Consider the following 22,664-nt stretch of genomic DNA (forward strand, 5'->3'; position numbering starts at 1 on the left):
AATTCCGTAAGCAGAGAGACGACAACGTAGCGGAGGACATTGAAATCAAGTGATGAGTAGAAATTTTCCATCCCCCCCCTTTTGTAGAATACCCAGGGTCAAAATCTGAAATAGCCAGTAAAACGTAGATAAATTTTTTTAGAAAAAAATGTGTAATCCCTCGATATTGTCCGAGTAAAGGTTAAAGACAGGTCCCCTCGAGGTTGAGAGCTCATTCCGCTTTGTATGTTTATACGGTAAGGATTATCATTTTTGTTCGTATTAACCAGTGTATTATCAGTTGGAATTAGTTATTTGTCATTAAGTTTAATTGTAGAATATTTCATCGTAATTTGATGTGTGGCTACTGCTAGCGGGGATTAATAATAGTAGTTCCTATCTGGATATATATCACTTAGAAAAATACCTGACAAGCAAATGGCTTTTGCGACAGCAGCGCCGCTTCGGCGAAATTAACGGAGAATTTCCTAAACTCCCTTAACACGTAGCCTTCTACAAGGCAGAACCCGTAACAAACCCTTAGCAAATGCAAGCGGAACGCTAGAGTGATATATCCAGGTAGGAACTACTAGTATATATCCAAGCTGCTAGACTCAAAATATTTTTGCCTGAAATCTGCACCAGAATGTGTTTATTTCTACTTCGGGAGAATGACTTTTAAAGTTGCTCCCAATCCCCCTCACGCTTGAAGAGTTAGCTCCTTCCCCCTAAAAACAATGAAATCATTGGTTCCCTGAAACAAACGTCTTCCAACCCCTTCACTCATATTCGACGATGAGCGTATCAAAGTAGTCATTAGACGGTAAAATAATTCCAAATCACTTCCTGGAAGATTTTTCGAAGGAGTGTGGAGGGTAGAAAAAAGGGAATATCGTGTGACAGCATGGCTGCAACCCTCATAGCAGGTTCTCTCCGGGGCGTAGCCATGGGGGCATGGGGTTCATATAACAAGTCTATGTTCAAACTGTAATTGTCTAATTCTTCATTAAAATTCATAGCTACATAACAAAAATACGAACAATTATAATAAACCGAGATTCAGTTAGTTTTATCAACTGAGTTCTTATAGAATTAACAAACATTTTAAATTTGTTGGGGAATATTATTAAAAGCATGTTGCACAAAAAAATATATAACATAATTGTACTTTTATCATTTTTAAAATAATTGCTCCAACACAACCGAGTGGGAAATTTTAACTAAACATAAGTATTAAACTAAGTTTAAACAGTAAAACCAGTAATGGTCGAGCCGCAAACGCTACCGTTACGAAGATAACTTATCGTTTAGGGTTGAACATAATTAGATAAATAGATAAGAAAACTTGGAAATTATGCTAAAATTCGAAAATTAGTGCATACAAGCAATTTTGTATGCTGCTAGTAAATGCTTTAGCCTATACGCGGTCTGAGAATCAATGTTAGACATTGTCCATTTGTCGCTCTGGAGCGCTCGAGATCTCCCAATCTACATTATTATATTTGCGTACTAGGATCTGCTCCGATCAATTTCAAGCATTCCATTTGTCGCTCTGGAGCGCTCGAGATCGCTTGGAACCGATCTGCCGATTTCAACAGATCTACGGATCCAGGTCGCCACAGAAGCAGGTTTTTGCGTGATAAAAAGCGAAAACTATAACCGAACTGATTTTCAGAGCTGTTGCACAATCCAATTAACCAGGTTTAATTATTCGTTTTCATCACGGATTTGAAAATGACGTAATTGACGTCATATCCAGTGAGCAAGGATTCATTTAAAGAAATACCTTTATGGAATATTTATGAGTTATTATAGAATATAATATTTTTTTTTATGTCCACATCAACAGTACAGACTTCAAGGTTATACACATAAAATGAGCAATATTTCGAAATTCATATAATGTACAATATCACAATATTTAGAAATTAATATAAGGTACAATATCACAATATTTAGAAATTCATATAAGGTACAATATCACAATATTTAGAAATTCATAAAAGGTACAATATCACAATATTTAGAAATTCATATAAGGTACAATATCACAATATTTAGAAATTCATATAAGGTACAATATCACAATATTTAGAAATTCATATAAGGTACAATATCACAATATTTAGAAATTCATATAAGGTACAATATCACAATATTTAGAAATTCATATAAGGTACAATATCACAATATTTAGAAATTCATATAAGGTACAATATCACAATATTTAGAAATTCATATAAGGTACAATATCACAATATTTAGAAATTCATATAAGGTACAATATCACAATATTTAGAAATTCATATAAGGTACAATATCACAATATTTAGAAATTCATATAAGGTACAATATCACAATATTTAGAAATTCATATAAGGTACAATATCACAATATTTAGAAATTCATAAAAGGTACAATATCACAATATTTAGAAATTCATATAAGGTACAATATCACAATATTTAGAAATTCATATAAGGTACAATATCACAATATTTAGAAATTCATATAAGGTACAATATCACAATATTTAGAAATTCATATAAGGTACAATACCACAATATTTAAACATTCATAAATTATAACAAATAAACTGGGTTATAAGTATACATTTTGACACTTTAATTTTTAAGCTTTAAAATATCTTGGTATTTAAACAGATCAATATTGTCTAGTGTTGTAAGTCGGAAAATTTCCGGAAACTGACCGAGTCCTTTTTTCCGGAAAATTTTCCGAATTTTTCCGAAACCAATAAAAACGTTTTCATTCCATGAGTAGTCTAATATATTGTTTGCAAATTTCAATAAAGCGGCATTTTCACCTCATTTTTTCTAATATAAAAGTAAAACTAAACCTATAGACTAGTTTAAACTGATTAACAATAATTATTAATGTTTTGTAGTATGCTTACTGCTATTATACATTTTATATCGATAAAAAGATAAAATTTTCCGCAATTTGGAAAAGTTTCTGGAAATTTTTCCGGAAAATAAACAACTCTAATATTGTCACAGAAATCGTTACAGGTAATCTCGTTTAACGAGATAAAATGTTTCACCTGGTTTTTATAGAGGGTACGTGAAATCTGAGAGATTGTGTTAAGTTACATCTAATCATCTGTTAGTTATTTTCTTGGATATTGTCGTCTCAGAGTTTTGTGTGACAAGGAGACAAGACAGATACGACCAAGAGACATCAAAGGTGAGTTGGGGGTCCCTGCACTGCTACACAAGGACGACTCTCGAATTCCTTCTAAGAAGGCGCCAGAAACCCAAGGAGCCCCTCCACTTTCTGGCGCCCGTTTTCAAGGCGTGGTTGTCAGGGATGATACTCGAAATCGTGGCCATGGTCGTCGAGATCGTCAACAAATAACACCATGCAGTAATCATCAACGAGAAATGACAGCGGAAATCAAATATTAACAAAACTTCTCATGTTAACTAATGGCATTTTGAAATTAAAATTTCACTCGAAAATTCCTCAAATTATCTGTAAAATAATGTTATTTTCCTTTCAGCAATTGGTTTTTGACATGATTGTGCTTGAGCTAAACAAGAAATGTTTTCGGGATTGGAAAGCCATTTGCAGTGTTTACAAATCTAACTTCGCCGTAGAATTTTCAAAAAAACCAAGGTTCATAAACTATAGGCAAACCGATTTCCCTGAAATTTTCAAGATTTCAAACTGGTATTTCCCCGATTTTTTTAGGTGAAAATAATCTCATTTAAAACTAAGAGGCTTACATTCTTACTAGTTGCATGATTAACATTTCACCTGAATTGGTTCCACATTATCATACAAAAGGTGTAATAAAGTCAAATCTTTAATAAGAAAAACTTACTGATGTAAGTTTGTACTCTTTTAGGCAAAGTTTCTGAACCCTCATAAAATTCCCTGATTTTTACTAAAAACTCTTAATTTCCTTGATTTTTCTGTCAAAAATATAGTTCGCTGATATTGCCAGGTTTCCCAGGTCTATATGAACCCTGTAAACGTCGTTTTTTCCGTTTGAAGAACTGATTTTGAATAATATATGAAACCTAACGAACCTCTACCGGTCCCGAGTTATCCCTTCCGTAAATTGGTTATTGGTTAAAGCATGAGGTGGTTTAAGCCCAACGCTAAAAATTATCTCAACAGTCCCGAAGTAGAAATATGCTTGATTAAAGCAAAGAAAAAGTTAAATTTGTAAATCTTTTATTGACACTTTTACAACGGATGACTTTACGTTCCAAATTTCTTCTTCTTGAGGGCCGATGGTAAACTCTGTTTGACGGCGTCCGGAGTCAGTTCCAAAGCCAACAGCTCATCGTCCGACAAACTCGAGAAACCCAACAAATGCTGGAAACAAAAACAAACAATATAACGTTCAAATATAAATTACTGGCCACGCGATCCCAATAATAAGCATTGTGTTTTGTCTTGTGCTATAACGGTCAAAAGATTGAAATTTTAGAAATATATCAATTGATACAATTTTGTGTACTGAATAATATTTGGTGTAATTCTGTTACACTCTTTTTGAAAAATATAAATAAAACACTTAAGTTTAGATTGGCACCACTAAAATATTTTGTTTCGTACATGGATCAAAATTGGTGACTTCATTAAATGTTTTTCGATATTAAAAACTTGGATCAGAGTAGTTGGACTTGGATCAGAGTAGTTGGACTAAGATCAGAGTGTAGTATATTTCAGCATTAAAATATATTTCGCCACGTCCTTTAAAATTTAGTAGATCTATACCAGAACATGGTGTATGTTAACTAAAACCCAGTTAAATGATCCAACCCTACTTTTTAATCGAGACGAAAATAACCCTTCGAGTCATTTATCCAAAAGTTAATCGCTCTTGTTCTCGTCTAAATAAACCATCATATAAAATTGTAGCTAACCCAGACAAACCCTTCACAACGGCTATATAATTCAGTAATACTTGCAATTATGACTACCCCTTGGTCTTAAACATTATACTTACGTTCAGTCATTTTACTAATATTTTTTAAAGCGCCATCCAAAAAGTATTTTTTTGTATATAGCTAAGGAATTGCATGTGAGGATAATATAATTTGTAATATTATAAATGGAAATGTTAAACAACTAATGATATATTGCAATTTCACTATAATCAACGATTTGTTAAAAAGACACCGATAAATCAGTTTTTGTTCGCACTATATCAATAAATTTAACCAAAGTTTGCAGGTTATCCAGATATTATCTCAAGAACAATCTGTACTCACGGACGAATTTATGTGTTTGTAAAAATATACTACATATTCAAACTGCTGTAAATTCTTCTCATAGCAGACGCAATTTTGAAATTATACTAACGCGATCTCTAGATTCACAACTGAACCACTATTTTTCAGTCGACAGTTTCTAGAATCCCGCGAAGTTTGTTGATTATTAGTTCAGCAATGAATCTATAGAAGGCAACACGTTTGAGGGTGTCGAGAGCTTGTCGAAACGAGTCATTTTAATCTTTTAAAACAGTGGTGCCCAAAGGGCGGTTTATAGCAAATGGCTATTTTGACTTTCAAAATGGTGATATCACAATTATAATAAAAATTTATAAAAATAAATAGTATTGGCAACTTTTCCTGAATACATTACCTTGAACTTTTTCGACACGACCATGGTGCCACTTCTGTTCTCAGATGATTCTACGGACTTAGATTTAGATTTCTTGGGCGACGGATAATCGTTACCCTAAAAGAAGAAATAAACAGAATAAGACCAACCATGTGGGAATTACAAACTGAAAAACTGCAAACTCTATTAGCCTCGGGTGACGAGGGCTGAAGGTGAACAGATTGTAAATATAACTTACTAAAACTGTTAACAATCAGGCATCACCTACGGACCAAGTCATCAAGCGACTTTTAAAGCCATTAATTCAGGTGGCCGGGTTACAACGCGTAGGAAGGTGGTGGCTATCCTTTCATGCCACGCGAGCTAACAGCTCCATACACTCACTATTACCGTTAACCTCAAAGAGTTTCTATTGCGCGGGAATTAATACAATTATAGAAGCTTGATTAAAATAGAAAATTCTATAATTGGATCCATGAGAAATATGAATACTTATATCTTTGAGTATATTATAAACTTCGGGTAAGATGTAAATATTTTATAGTTCCTCGGAGTTTCGTGAGAGTGAAATCATTCAGGCGTCAGTCCTTGAGTAATGGCGTGTGAACCACTTTCACTTTGTCATAAAAAACAAGACGAGTTATAGGCCCATCTAAAGTCAATATTAATCGTGACGATGTTATCTCGGGCAATTCAATGGCGGAGGTACCATCAGATGAGGTCGATTTTTTTTTGCGTCTCCCAAAAATAACGCAATACTCGCGCGGAGAGCTTTCAATTGAAAAAGGTTTTGAAGTACCATATGCCAAGTTATAAAGCGACGGTTAGTGACGCCCCGAAAACGACCAAAAGGTGGATACACCTAGAATAGTCAAGATAGAGAAGACAGGTACAGGGTGTTGTAGTGTGAAAGTGAAATATAAAGAAACAGCGTAGATCTTTAAAAGCTCTTTCTTAAAATTTTCAATAAAACCAGGGTTATTTTACTTGAGGAGGTTGGATTGCCTAAGCTTTCGAATTGCGCTCATAAGTCAGACTTGTTTTAACTAAATCTCCTAACCTTTCAGTGCTGTCTAGGTAAGTGATTTATTAACTTTGTTTATTACAATGAGTAAAGATAGCGATAATTTTAAAGAAATATTTATTTACCAAGTTAAAAAATGTCACCGGCGTGCTAACTCTTCGAGCACGAGGGGCAGTGTTTAGCAACGCTAAGAATAGACTCAACATGGTAATTCTCCCTAAGTATACATAAATACATTTTGGGTGGTAACAGTTCTATTTATAAAGTAACGTGGCCTTCTTGTTTCAATGATGTTCTTACGTCACAGTGTTTTACTTCTACAAGTCTACGAGCGCGCGCTACCGTCACGAGGAATATAGGTTTTTCTAGCGCGCGTGAAAATCGCGCGTGCGAAGAATATACTAATAAAGCTGTGCATCATTTTAACAAGTTGGGCAAGACAACTTTTTCTTTCATAACATCAACTATTGAACCTACTTAAGGGGGAAGAATACAGTGAAAGCCTCTTTTTCGTTCAAGCTGAACGTTTCTGTTTTAACAATTACATAATTGAATTACATTTTTTATTAGGCATCCTCTAGTACTTACAATAATTTTTATAATTCTAATATTAATAGATAACGAGATATAAGGTCCTTACTAAAGGTTAGTTTGGGCGCTTGCCCAACTTGTTTAGCTCCGGGGGTCCGAATTAAAACGTAATAACTTAATTACTTTTAATTTTAAAATTGTCAAAATAATTTGTCACTAAACAAGAGGCTGTTCTACACTTAAATACTAATTTAAATATACAAAATTAAAAGCGTTCAGCTTGAAATAGCGCGAAAGTTAGACAATGGCCACTGTGGTCTTCCCCCTTAAAGTGGAATAACCCGGATAAAACCGCCTCTCTCTCTTAGGTTACCCCTTCGAAGCTAAGTAGGCATTACTGGACAAAATATTTTCGGTCGGTCGGTTACCAAATTAGCTTGTCTAGCAAAGAACCGAATCACGGTACATAATCAAACGAAACCAAGTCAATTAGGAGCGAGCATCGACGCAAAAATTCTTCGTTAAGCCTAACATCAGCATCGCGGCGTTTCTGTTAAAAGCCGGCGCTTATTTCTGGCACCGTTTAAAGCCCAACCAGCAAGGACCATATTAAGAGTGGCTTGTACGTTCAGGTTCTTTGTATAAATTCTTCCTAGCGAACTATCTGAATCGGATTTATTGAATCGCCTATATTTTAGTCGATTTCTAGTACTTAGTTTTCGCTTGTCCAGATTTCGTGCAAGATCTTGAAATCCAATAAAATATCTGGCACATTTTAGATTTCCCTGTCAATATATCTTACAGGATTAGTAGATTATTTGATGGATCGCTGGTGGATATTTTCTAGAATATGTAACGTTTTGGGTAGTATCGGTGAGATGTAATTTTTTTTAATTTTATTTTGAGATTATGTGTATTTTTACGATTTTTAATGTTTTAAAGAATTTTAAATAGTGTAAAATCGTTGTGGGGTATTAGAAAGGATTTTTTTGTTAATTTTGGCCTATCCTTAAAGGGCCACACCGTCGTTTGAATTTACTGCTACCACGTATAAATTTGGGCCGAAGTTTTCAAACGCCGGTGTGGCCCTTTAAGAAGATATTACGATCAATCACTGGATAAAGTATCTTTTACAAGAAAAACAAATTCCGTCAAGGATTTTTTTTAGTTAAAACGTAATACAGGGCCCCCACTCAAATCTTAAATTTTTTTATAGGAAAAATAGGATTATACTTCCTATAGGACTATTTTTTTAAATTATAGGATTTTAAAGCACTATATATGCTATTTTATTTACTAACTTTATGCATTTAAAAACCAAATCTATATCTAGATAAATAAATCTTGGATTTTCACTTAAAAATAGAAACTATTTAACCATTCTATCACAAAAATATACTAGTAGCTAACCATGTTAACAATAACAAAAGTATAGATTAGAATGACTTGGTATATGAATTTATCCTATAGCTAAATCTAGCAATTTAACTGAGTGGTTGGTTTTGAAATGGGCAACATATCAAAATTATAGGATTTTATCGGACTTTTGGGGGATTTTGCTAAAAATATAGGATGTTTATAGAACATTTTGGAAAATATAGGATTTTATAGGAATTATAGGACCTCCGGGGGACCTGGCAATATTTTTCAACTACTTCTTTTTGGAGGAAATGATTCGTGAAAAACGAAGCGTCGAACCCTCTGTACACGTAAGGTGCCCCTTTTGATAAATAACTTTTTAAAAATCTCGATGGACAATTGGCCGCGGAAGAATGGAGAGCGCGACAAAGAAGCGAGGTGGCCATTCCGCGTGGCTGTCGACTGCTATTTGTTAGCTTTTCCCAGCCACGAAAAGCGACGTTACGCAAACCAGTGCATTAAAAGGGAACCAATATGTTAGTGGCTTCTTTTGACTCTCGGGCGCACAAAGGCTTAGGATTAATGGCCGCCGTAGTTTCTCCTGTCGTCACTCACTCTCGCCATCTATTGAATGTTTATCGAAGCGACGCTATTCTAAAAGACTTACAGTTACGAAATATTACGTGCACCCCGGCGAATTATGGAAATGTTTCGAAATAGGTCAAATTTAATGGCCAAGGTAATTGTGGCGCTTTTACAAGGTGTCGTCTGCGGAACGAAATTAGAAACAAGTTGGAGGAGCCCGGAATCGACTGTCTGATTTTATTTCAGTGACTTTTGAAAATATTAATGTGCTGAATTAAACCAGGAAACTAAATGTCTAGGTTGCGCTCAGTGTGGCCAAGTTAGGAGGTTTCCTCCTATTTCTAGGAGGAAGTTAGGAACGTTGGAGAAAAAACAGGAGGTAGACTCTCATAGGAGGTTTCGATAGTTGGAAGCAAAAAATAAATAGGAGGTCGTAAAATTTAATAGGAGGTCGCAAAATTTTAACGTCAGATACAGTCAGACTCTTTGACCACCGTACAAAACCTGAAATATAATGGTCAGTTTACATAGATGGCGCCACGTGCTCCATGAGGAATCATAATTTAGTTGTATGTTTCTCAGTGATAGCCAAAAATAGGTTTCTGCGCATGCTCAAATACCAACCAATCCGGTGTTCCCTCCCTAGCTAGCGTCCAGTTTTTCTAGTAGTTTTTCGTTAAGTATAGCGTAGGAGTTTTTCTCAATCAGTTTAGGAGGAAATAGGAGGATTTTTTTCTCAAGTATGGAGGTTTTTATTTTATACTTGGCCACACTGGTTGCGCTTCTCCAGAGTCTGCTATTTTGCCAAGGGTGTAAAAAACCAGGTGGAAAAAATATATTTTTTCCACCTTTTATTTTCCTGTTAAAAACCGTGTGGAAAATCGTACTTCCATGGATTTTCCACCTCTAGTGGCAAAATTCAATAAAAAATAAATAATAAAAGCAGTATATTCTTCTATTCTATTCACTCTTCTTCTGGTCTTTTCTTCATCTCTCCTATTTGCAATGACCAAATTAGTCACTTAATAGATATATCAATGATTAATTTAGCCCCAAAAGAGTTGTTTCCACTTTTTCCCACAAGTCCCGGCAAAAAACTGTTTTTACCGGGCTTTTGCGAACCATGATTGCCAAATTAGACAAAATTGCGCGTTTTTTTCTGTTTTGTGGTAACAGAACCAATACGCGTAAAATTATAATAAAATGCGAATATGAACCTTTTATTCGCGACCCTACACTACCGCTACGCCCCCTTTGGTTCGCCATTGAAACCTAGATAGGTAGCGGCTAAAGCAGACGCTATTAGTCTTGCCTCATTGTTATTTGTAAATTTGCCTTGATAATATTATTTTTGTATCGTTTGCATATATTTTGGTAAGTTTATGAAAAAAAAAACGTTCTTATGACTTTTTAATTTGCCTGTAGCAGACGCTAGCTCATAGGCGCTACTTCATCCATCGTAACCCTGAATAAACGTTCCATGAAAATAATAACGCTACTGCCTGCCAAATGCAAATACAGTCTGCTAATAAGCTACCTATCAAGTCATTATCCTTAAGTATTCATACATTTCTGGTACCAAGTAACCCTTGGGGTAGTTTGTCCATGATTTATTGTGCGTCACACTGTTTTTGAAATGCAAATGAAGTTTAAAGAACTTACGCAAATAACGTTTATGATTTTTTAACTTTTTCCATTGTTTCCTTGGATTTTAAAATATTTTATTTGCCAGTTATTTACCAAAATTCTTTTATTTGAACATTGGTTTTTATCAAAGGTATTTGCACAATTTTTTTAAACACGTTTAATTTTTGGTACACTGGTGAAAGTCTGACTTAAATCACGAACAAATAATTCTTTAGAAACTGGCGACTCACGTTTTGAATTAAATTGAGTGTTTTTGACCTTTTAATACCCAAATAAAGCCCAACTCTGGAAGCTAATATACGCTTCAATAAAACATCTTAAAGGAAACTGCCAAGAAGTAATATTTCCGACTTTCCGAGAGCCAGTACCTGCGAGTTACTCTTTATACAGTGCTGGTTAAAATGATGGTAGCTTTTCACTTGTAAATAGTACGTCGTGTTTTTGCTAAGCCTTAATACGTCAAAAAAAGCTACCTGGTTAAAAGGAAACACTTTTTGCATACCGTACAAGGGAAATGTTTCCATTATTTCAACAAGCACTATACAAACAGTGACTTGCAGGTCCTGGTTCTCGGCAATATTACTTCTTGGCAAATTCCTTGAAGATGTTTTATTTAAGCGTCTATTGTGTTTTACATATCATCTGCTCGACGCAAAAAAGGGGTCTAATTCTTTGATTTGCAGTATTTAATAATAATCAGCTAGGCTAATACCCAAGGCACCACCTTAGGCCTAAGTCATCAAACGACTTTTAAAGCCATTAATTCAGGTGGCCGGGTTACAATGCGTAGGAGGGTGGTGGCAAGCCCTGCATGCCACGAGATCGAGCCAAGGGGTCGGATATTTACCAAAATCCCGTACACTTTGTCTAAAATCGCAAAATCTTTCAACTCTCTCTATGGTAAATTAACATTGAAATCCCAAGATCACATCAAAAAGCAATAATAAAATCGCCAAAATCTCTACGAAATTCCGAAATCCCGTACAAAATAATGGCAAGTGTCCGACCCCTCGCGCTCGTCCTCGCGTCGTTTTGCCATAGGGAAAACCAGCCTTAACGTAATGTTGAACAACTACGGCGGCGGCGTCAATTATCAAAGTATAGGTCCTGGTAAAAACGTAACATTTTACGCGACCCCCAAAAATGACGCCGTAAAGGATGGGGGTATAACAGTGAAAGCGGGTCAGGTCGCTGGATTAGAAATATTATGTCATTGATGGATATTGAGGCCCAAACGATATCCTTTGGATAAAAAAATACTTCACGAAGTAGAGGAGGTACACTATACTCGAAATTACTTCCAACGAAAATAAAGTCTACATCTAAGTAATATCAGGACACTTGGAATGTCTAAGGGTCCCATGCAGCGTTGCCAGTCCCTGAAACTCATATTATCGTTCCAGAGCCAAAAAAATATCGATTTCAGAAAAACATTACCGTACGCCTGAAAAGTTTGAATTTTAGGTAATATATTGATGTTAATCTTGTGAAATCAAAATTTTTAATACCACTTAGAGTTCGACCGATTGAAAACTAATATTTTAAAGTCACAGTTTTAACTGGTTTTAGCCAATTTGAAAAATTATCGTACATTATCGTACGCGCAAGCTAAATTATCAAAAAATGCGTAAATTAGCTCGAAATTATCGAAGTATACAACGAGTCTTCTCAACGTAGCCCTCGACTACTAGCGCTCCCAACGCGGAAGTTCGTCACAGCTTTGGGTAAGGGTTATGTCATACACTTTCTAAGGGTTTGTTTCTAAGTTCGCGCGCCATATTTACAGGCTGAAAAAAGTTTAACAATGTTTAGATTACAAAATTAAAATTGCACAAACTTTCTTACTGAGTTTGCCTTTCCTGATGCCTTAATTTCTCGTTTGTTTGCCAAATTAAAAAAATCATAAAAGGTACTAGAGGTTTTCTAACTGTCATGAGATCTTGCAAAGAAAATATGTTAATTCCTCGTAAAAAATTTTCGTTTTAGAATTTAACAATCTAAGTGAATGCCTGCCACACAATATTGCTTAGTGCCTGCACAAAAAATATCATTTTTTCAAAATATTTCTATTTAAATTTAGTGGTTGCTACAAAAAAAATACACCTTTTCCAAAATATTGCAAATGTTTGATTTGACAAAAAGCAGGTCAGGTAGAGCGTTCATATTGGCTGACTTGTCAGATTGACTTGTCAAGTGGACCAGGTCAGCCGAAAAAAAGCGGTTAGTGTGAACGAGGCATGATCAATTTGCCCTCAAAAGAACTTCAATCATGAAAATATACCTTATTGTGCAGTGTTCATTAATAGTGGGCTGTCGAGGTTTCAAAATTGAAATAAAGGCTATAACAATGGGATTACTAAAACAACTATTTTATATGTTAATACTTTCGGTGTAAATTTAAATTTGAAATCCAAGATTACCACTTACCGCGTGGTTTTTGTACAACAGGCAACCATGACTGAGTTTAAAAAACTCATCCCCTAAATGCTTTGAGCCTAAATACGTCGAATATTTAACATCGTTGACCGAAAATTCGGGCTCGTATTTTTAAAACCAATTAACCCATTGACGGCAAAAAATTGGTTTGGTTTTTAGTCGCGGAAAAGAAACAAATGTTATGTTTTCCATATTAGGTGCGTGTTAATACCGATAATCACTATTACAGCAAGGAAATACGCAATATTTAGTTTTCCCCATCTTACTACACATTAGCCGCGTTCACACTAGACACTTTGGAACCGTTTTTAAATGGTTTCGAAAGATAAAATTGAACATTTTCGGTGTCGATTGTATTAATAGCCATACGATAAATACATTCGACAGCAAAATTTTACAGTTTGATCTTTCGAAACCGTTTTAAAACGGTTTCAAAGTGTCTAGTGTGAACGCGGCTCTTTTTAACTAACATGTTAAAAGAACCCACCACTAAGCGGCTTACAGCCAATTTTACTGTTCAATATATTCTCCAACAGAGCGTGCTCAGAAACGACCAATACCGATAGGATAAAGCGGATATTATACCAAAATCCAATTCATCCCCCTTGTCACCTCCAAGTAGAGGAAGCGAAAAGCTTAGTTCAGGGAAAGGTATGGGATAGCTGTCCTGGAGGATCTTTTATTTGTCTATGGTCTGGTAGATCTCGCCAGAACAGATAAATTAACCGCCAAAATTTCGATTATTCATAAAAATGTGGGTTAACTATTTATTTATGGATATTATTATTAATATGCAAAAAATAAGTTTTTATTCGGATAATTTTCGGTGATGGATAAAAACAAAACGGATATTTCTCAACGCTGGTCCATTGTCACCGTGCGATGAAAGCGCCCCGAGAAACGGGAGGCCTAAAATACGTCGAATGGAAAACGCCGTAAATCTCCTTTGTAAACCGTTTGTATTCGCGTTTTCCATTTGATTGCTGGATCTCGCCCCGATCGACTAGAGTAAAACCGCAAATGGAACATTCCACGAACATATTCCCGCTTTTGATGTTTCTCGTCTGCTAGTAATTTGAATTTTCGCGTCTTGGATTGCCATTTTGCGAGGGGCTGATCACTCCGCGTAATCGGTGTACAGAGCCGTACCTTTGACTGTACTAATGGGATTACGCGTTATCTTTGAAGTCCCTGCCTTTGGCAGTGCAAATCTAAGCGTAATCCGGTGTACAGATTTTCTAAGAGTGGTTAGCCCCTCGCCATTTTGCCACAAAAAATCTAAAAGGAACACGCCAAAATATTCTCCGATCTCGAACCGTTGATCTGTCGAAATCGGCAGATCAATTTTGGGCGATCTCGGAGCAGTGCTCCGGGAGCACCTCAGAGCGGGAAATGGAACACGCTAAATTTGATCGGAGCAGAGCCGAGCAGGCAAATGGAACATAAAATGTTGATTACAGCGATCTAGAGCGCTAGAGTGCAGTCAAATGGAAAACGCTATAAGAGGATCATCAGTATGTGTTCTTTCCCGCTTATTCTGGGATTACAAAGTAGGGTAAGAATAGTAACCCTATGACGTCATTTTACTACGATTCTGTTGTGGCAAAAAGGTCGGCCTTAAATAATTTTAAAAAATGGCTGCCTGTGGCCTTTTTAGCAGATCAATTCTGGCTAACAGACGACAAAGTACGATTTACTCTCTTTACTCCTCCTTCCCACAAGCGGTAAAAAGAGCAGTAATTCTCAGCCCCGGAACAGCCGAATAGTTCGTTTTAGGGTTCAAAGAGTATTCATTTACTCTGAAAACAAGCGAAAAGAAACCACCTACTACAAACATATACAGGATGTTTTGAATTGCTCTGACTGGGCATTTTTTCAAGAAACTGCAAGAGATAGAGTTGCGAAATTTTCAGGGTATTATTTCTAGTGTAGGATCGCTTTCAATCCTAAATTTCCGGAAAATCTGAAAATTGTAACTAATCAATTGTAAGACGCGGCTGAAGAAGGACCTCGGTCCGAAAGCTCCCGAGTGATTTTAAATGAAAATAACCATGAAGTAGCAGATCTTTTGTTTTAAATAATTATTAAATTTAGTCAACCATGGTAAAATAAGAAAATATTTATAGTTACAATTTCATCCATACGATAGTATTATCATACGGAAGTGCAGTAGCTACCTGAAATTCGGCTTGAATTTTTTAAATGATTCTGTGGTCCTTCAACTGTCATTGTTTTATTTAAAATTTATTATTTAAATATTTTTATTTTAATATTTTTTTATTTAAATTTATTAAGCCCATGTTAGTGTCAGACTATGTTTAACCCAATTCTAAACAAATAATACCTGAACACTATACAGGGTGTTTTGAATTGCTCTGACTGGGCTTTTTTTTCAGAAACTGCAAGAGATCGAGTTGCGAAATTTCCAGGGTATTATTTCTAGTGTGGGATCACTTTAAATCCTAAATTTCAGTAAAATCGGAATTATTTTCGGGTTTTTGTAAAAAATATTTTTTCACCGGTAGGTGCTAGAAAAAACGTTTCAAAGAGAAAGTTGTAGAGTTCTGTTGAAAATGTTCAAAGAAATTGGTTTCATTGGAATATAACACCTTTTCACGAAGATATGAGCTGATGAAAAAAAAGCGGTCCATAGGGGCCAATAGCCTTCGCATTTTTGTCCGTAAATGAAAGAAATGTCTGAAAGATTTAATTAACATTTTATTCGAATAAACATAGAATTTTACAAGTGAGGTTCTATGATACCTCCGTTTGCCGCGATACTTGTTTGGGCACGATGAAGCATGTTTTGAAACGAGCATCTGATCATATCCGGAGTGACAAGTTCGAAGGCTGCAATGATTCGGTGACGCAAATCTTCGATGTTCTCAACGGGCGTCACGGAAACTTGTGCTTTGACCCCCACCAGAAAAAGTCCATCGGAGTTAGGTCCGGAGACCTCGCAGGCCATCGAACGTGACCGTTCCTGCCAACCCAACGCTGAGGGAACTCGTTGTTAAGATGCGTCACTACACATCTAGGTACGTGGGGTGGTGCGCCGCCATGTTGGTACCACATCTGTCTGTTAGCTTCCAGCAGAATATCTTCTAAAGCGTCTTCTATTTTGTTCTGCAAAAGCGCCAAGTAGCGTTGTCCATTAAGACGAGCTGGGAGGAAAATTGGGCCAGTAACTCGACCCCCGATCAAACCCGCCCAAACATTCAGTCGGAGTTGTTGTTGGTGATGATGGTGAGGAAAACCCCAATGAAGATTTTCGTCACACCACATGTGGGTGTTTTGATGGTTGAAAGGCCCATCTCTCCTAAATGAACACTCTTCGGTCACCAGCATTTGATTGATGAAATTTGGGTTCTCATCAGACATGGTTATTAGCCAGTTGCAGAAATCAAACCTAGGTTCCATATCTCCTTCTTGCAAAGCTTGGTGGAGCGTCGGTCGATACGGATGGAAGTTGTGATTGTGTAGAGTGGTCCACACGTTGTTCGTCGATAATCCGAGATCGTCGCTTGCACCTCTGACTCTTGCTCGAGGATACGCAACAAAATAGGCTAAAACGTTGTCTTCCATGTTGATGTTTTGACGACCTGTTCCACGAAATCTGGGATCGACGTTTCCCGACGTTTCCGTAAGTCTGAAAGTCACAAACAGCTCCAAGAACGGTGTTTTGGCTTGGTCCTCTATCTGGATATCGAACGGTGAACAATTCACTAACCCTATGTCCGTTTCGATTGTCTTCAGAATAAAATAACTCTACCATAAAAGCACTCTGATCACGAGAATAATTTAGTGGCATGTTGATTAGACTCAATAAACGTTAGAGAATGGTTGAAAACAAATTGATTTCACATGAAATATTAATTGAAAACTTGACCTTTGTGCGTAGTTGGCCTACTGATACGTTTTTAGGCCTACTGGCGTTTTAGTAAATTACATGTCCTTTTTTTAAGGAATTTAATCTTTTAACGTGATTTCTTTCGTTTACGTACAAAAATGCGAAGGCTATTGGCCCCTATGGACAGCTTGTTTTTTCATTGTAACTAATCAATTGTAAGACGCGGCTGAAGAAGGACCTCGGTCCGAAAGCTCCCGAGTGATTTTAAATGAAAATAACCATGAAGTAGCAGATCTTTTGTTTTAAATAATTATTAAATTGTAACTAGTTTATTATACCAGAACACTTAAGAAAGGTTTTGCAAAAAGTGGTATTATACAGATGAGTATTTACTACAGGTATAATTGACAATGCTATCGCCACTAGACGGTGTTGGGACTGGGGGAAATACAGCAACGTTATCTAAGTCATTCCCTTCCAACAATAAGTATAGCTGTAGCAAGGAAGACCAAGCTGCCATAAATACTCATTTGTGGCGCGACACAAGGATCGAAAAACTGCCTCGGGCCGGGGCCGAGGCAACGGTTAAATGGTCAAATGGATAAATAAAGCTTCAAAATAAAAGTTTTATTATCAAATATTGTAGATGTTTCGTCCCTCCAAGCAGCCCCGCCCCCTCACGTTTCGCTTTTCGACGGTTCACACAAAAAGAACCTAAAACAAAAGTTACAAAACTAAAACTGAAATTTCGAGTATTGACTCCTCCGCGCATTCTCCTTAGATATAAATTTTACGGTAGAAAATGGGCCAAAATTTCAGTTATTCATGTTTTTAATAAGAGCAAAAAAATCCTCGGTTCCTCGGCTTTATTTAGACGACCCTCGGACCGAGGCCGAGGGTTTTCCAAATGGCCGAGGCTCGGTTCGATCCTTGGCGCGACAGTCTACTACGTAGAAGAACGGTAATAGTTAGTGTAGGGAGCTGTTGGCTCGATCGTGTGGCATGCAGGGCTTGCCACCACCCTCCTACGCATTGTAACCCAGCCACCTGAATTAAAAGGCTTCAAAAGTCGCTTGATGACTTAGGCCTAAGGTGGTGCCTTGGGTAGTAGCTTACCTGATTATTATTTAATTGTTTATTTCATTTATTATTGTTTAAATTGTGCCATGAAAGTATACCTCAAAAACAATATTATTATACCTAGCAGGTTAGGAAATAGGAATTTTATACTACTTTCTAGACTGTTGTCCCATGAATGAGCATTGACGGAAGCTTGGCCTTCCCAGTAAGAGATATACTCCCTTTAAATACTCCTCTTAACAGTAATAGTTAGTGTAGGGAGTTGTTGGCCCACCACCCTCCTACACATTGTAAAAGGCATTATAAGTTGCTAGATGACTTGGGCCTAAGGTGGTGCTTTGGGTATTAGCCTAGATGATAATTATTATAATTATTGCCCAGCAGAATTATAGTAAATTTACCAAATTTTGGATTGTTTATCAAGTAAAAATCATGCAAATATAAAGTTTATCCTAAAAAATGATTTACTCTTACCTCCCTTACACCACTGAATGTATAGGAATACACGGAATTTTCATCGTGAAAAAACACTTTCTCTTTATCAGTTGAATCAAATGATATGTGAAGAATTGGATACTGTTTATCGAAATGACATGAAATTTTGTTGAAATCGTTGATCCGCTTTGAATAGCACTTCTTGGTTACATCATACTCAATAACCTAGGGGGTAATTGTAATAATGTTTTACAAAAAATTGATAATTATAACCAAGAAAACATTCATTTTCAAAAGAATCTTGAACCAAGGAAACGCTGAATTTATGGTGTTATGCTTCAAAAAATGGTAACACTATAAAATCCGCATGCAGTGCTATTAGGAGGTTACAAAACAATGATACTCTTTTTACTGAGAGATCCATTTTAAAATTTATTACGTTTTTTTTGCAAATGTTTGTATTTCATTTCAACACAAAATATTCTTTAAAAGCATTAAACTTAGGGTTGGCCGATATCGATACCTTTTTCATGTTTCAACCGATACCGATACCGATTTTTTTACCGATATGGCAAATCGGTACCGATACCGATTTTCCCGATTTTTCAATTCATTATCAATGGTCCAATACTAATGTTACCGATTTAAAAAAATCTCGATCTACGAAAACGGCGTCTCTTCCTCTCCACCGTCATTTCTCCATGCCGCAACTGAAGTTTGAACTTCAAATGGTCAAGGTTAGTGGCGCCATCTACCAGGACTTTAAGAATTTTTTTTTAAATAATCGGAAAAAAATCGGTATCGAAAGGTTTTTTTTTATAATCGGGTAAAATCGGTATTTTAGACGCGAACCGATTAATCGGGAAATCGCGATATCGGCGACCGATACCGATTTCATATCGGTTTGGGCCCAACACTAATTAAACTTAAGTTTTAAATTTTTAAAAACATGTTATTCATTTTGTTTTAAAAAAACTTTGAACACAATTCAAATTTTAGATATACACTTTTATTGGCAAGGGTTTGAACCTGTATCATTGAATAAGAAAATTTCCTTGTTTGACAATTTCCAAAAGTATAATTGCATGGCAGCAGTAACTTAAGATTCTTACATTCAAGCAAGAGACCGGAGAAAAAGAGATACATATGTATCATAACTTATTATAAATCAAGAGTTTATGGTAAAAGCAAGTAAAGGGCAGTCTCACCTTTCCATCTTGATAGACAACAAATAAATTCTTATTGTGCTTATTGAAAGACAGTGCTGTAGCTTGGTATTTGTACTTTGGTAGTGAAGACCAAATCTAAATATAAATGAATAGCATTTGAGAAAATGGAAACGGAACAACAGCAAATATTGAGAAATTTCCACCACCTTACCACATTACATAATTTGTTTCCCGTTTCCTAATCCTTATAAAAATAGAATTGAAACGCGTCTACAGACAAAAATGGGAGAGGACAGACTTTCCAACCCAGCTACACGGTCGATTAATTGTGATTTATGGAATTATTTAAAAGACAATCCAATGATAATTGTTAGTGAATTTGGGAAGAGCTCTTATCGAAGAGCGTGATTCTTTGATTAAAATCACTTTAAAATTTAAATATGTAGCCAGAGGGTTGGGCTGGTACAGATTAGTTAAAACTGGGAAAGTAATGAAAATTAAAATAAAAAAGGTTAAAATTATTTAATTTTAGCTTAACCTAATTTTGCCATAAGAATTTGGGGGAACTGTCGGGAAATGGTCAGTCCTAGAAAATACAGCCATTTTCCCTTGCAAATATTGGGGAGAGGGGCCTCTAAATAGAGCAGTGCTCACAAGAAATCCTAGTGGCGCTACTGATTGCATTGCGACTTGCATTGTGTTTGATTTAAGCTAATGAGTAGAAGCTGGGAGAAGGGTACTTTAGAAGTGTGTTTAGATAGAAAAAAGATAATCAGCTAGGCACCACCCACGGCCCAGATTTGGTGGATGGATATCAATATTTCTATAAACCGACTTGTGAGTTACAAGTTTTCTGTTCTACAGTGTTTTTAAGCTTTCACACTAAACTTTAGGAGGTTGGATTACCAGACTTCTCAAATTCCCTTTTTTATTCTTATAGCACAGGTGCACCATCTAGTTTAATTACATTGAGTAAAGATAGCCATAATTTTAAATAAATATTACTGAAAATAATTATTTTATAAGTTTTAAAAGTAAGTAGATTTTGCTATTAAATTATTTTTATAATTAACTGACCATTGATTTCTTATTTTTCCAAAAGCTCAAATTCATCTGAGATAGAGGGTGCTGTAGAGAAATCATCATAAAATCCCCTTTTTTCATGCAGGTGGGAGGAAAGGAAGTCTCTATTATCTAAGCATTTCTTTATTGGTCATAATCCAACCTCAAAAAATTAAATATGATATATACTAAACTAAAGCTCAAATAAAATTAAAAAAGGAGTCAAAAATTACTTTTTGATTTTCAATGTCAAAAATTGTAACATTTCCAAAATGATCTGATGTTGCACATATATTTTCATCCACGCTGCTTTCCAAAAGATTTATTCGCTCACCAGCTGAAATTATATCCGTAAATATTAAGCACACATTATTTTTAAATAAGTTTATCTAAAATAATTACTAACTTGATTGGTTTGAGAATGTATGTACATGACAAGGCTCAATGAAGTTCATCTCTAGTATTTGCAGGGATCCCTTATCAGTTGCGAGTAAGAAATACTTTCCTGATGCTGAAAAACACATCACTGTAGCTGCTTCTATTTCTGCTGGAATAGGCTTCATTTTCTTTACGTTAGCAGAAGGAACTTTAGTGACAGGGTCTTCCAGCTTTGACAGAAAAATATAACTAGTTTAGAATACTGTTTTTTTTAACTAAAGTAGAGTGTGCTAAACAACACATATTTTAAATTTTCTTGTTACCAGAGCGATAAATCTACATTTTGAAAACAACATATCAGACAACTTACAAGGAGACAAAATTGAATTTTTTGGATCCAAATAGATCCAATAAGACATAAATTGATTAAACTTGATATATTTAGTAAATTTTTAGTAAAGGATTTCACTAATTTTGTTCAATTTCATCAAAAAGTATGAAAATAAACCAAATTGGCTAAAAATAAAAAATATTTTGACAATTTTACTCATATTAAATTTAAATTTTCTCTCAAAATTTAAAAATTGGTCAGATTCCCATGTTATTTTCAAGGGGAAACTTTCCAATTTGTGTTGTCAAAAACATTTTTAGTTGCCATGGCAAAATGGTTGTCTATGGAGACATTTCCCTTTATGATTTTTCAAGTTACATGAAGGTCTAACAAATCCCTAAGTTCCCTAAGTTTGAACGAAATCGGTTTGTTACACCTCAGGTTGTCTCCTAGTTAGTACAGCTCTCTGAACATGGTTACTATAAAGTTTGGGCATAGAGCACCTTTTTATTGAAAATAAATTTGCATGTGAATTGTTAGAAGAAAACTATTATTTGCTCTATAATACAGTTTATGGAAGTTACAGAAAACTCATGAGGTTTTAAAAGTAATTTTAATACATTGGCTTAAAACATAATTACAAAAGGCATGATCTTAAAACAAACATTTATTTTCGGAGACAATGTTTTGAATCTTAACGAGGTTCTTTGTCAAGTGTAAACATTTTGGTCACATCACGCTTATTTAATAATATTTAAAAAATGTATCAATTTTATTTTTATTTCTAATGACAATGCGTTTCTACATAGTTTTTTGTGGGAAAAGTATACAAATTAAGAAGATGCTTTAATGATGATAGGTTTTTAGATTTTTCAACAACAATTTATCAGTCTAATAGGTCAACTATGTCGGTGAAACGATATGATCCAGTAGTTGTTGAATATTCCAAATGGGTTAAAGTTCACCTTCTTTGTCGATGTTTATTTTCCCAAAGTTATTGATAAGTATTTTTTCAGCTATTTTTCATTTATATATATATGTTTTTCAGAGTAAATAATTTTTTATCCTAAAAGGTAATGTGGCCAGTGTTTAAAGAATGTTAATAGAACTTATTATTATAACACCTTAATTTCTATACTTTTCCACAAAAAACAATGTAAAAATAAAATGGATATATTTTTCAAAATGTTAATAAGTAAG

General features: G+C 35.3%; 1 protein-coding gene across 1 annotated transcript in view; it reads right to left on the bottom strand.

The window, feature by feature from the left end:
* Positions 1-4,162: 4,162 nt before the first annotated feature.
* Positions 4,163-22,664, bottom strand: part of l(3)72Dn (UTP4 small subunit processome component l(3)72Dn) — a 34,553-nt gene continuing 16,051 nt past the window's right edge. Inside the window, exons 12-17 of the mRNA XM_090181449.1 lie at positions 21,162-21,363; positions 20,989-21,092; positions 19,733-19,828; positions 18,564-18,749; positions 5,599-5,694; positions 4,163-4,323 (exon numbers count right to left, since the gene is read on the bottom strand). Coding sequence (XP_090037575.1) covers positions 4,207-4,323; positions 5,599-5,694; positions 18,564-18,749; positions 19,733-19,828; positions 20,989-21,092; positions 21,162-21,363 — 801 coding nt within the window. The 3' untranslated portion in view covers positions 4,163-4,206. The remainder of the gene's footprint in view (positions 4,324-5,598; positions 5,695-18,563; positions 18,750-19,732; positions 19,829-20,988; positions 21,093-21,161; positions 21,364-22,664) is intronic.

Source organism: Leiobunum rupestre, chromosome 7, assembly GCF_980474605.1.
Source record: "Leiobunum rupestre chromosome 7, qqLeiRupe1.1.hap1, whole genome shotgun sequence".
Taxonomy (NCBI): Eukaryota; Metazoa; Arthropoda; class Arachnida; order Opiliones; family Sclerosomatidae; genus Leiobunum; species Leiobunum rupestre.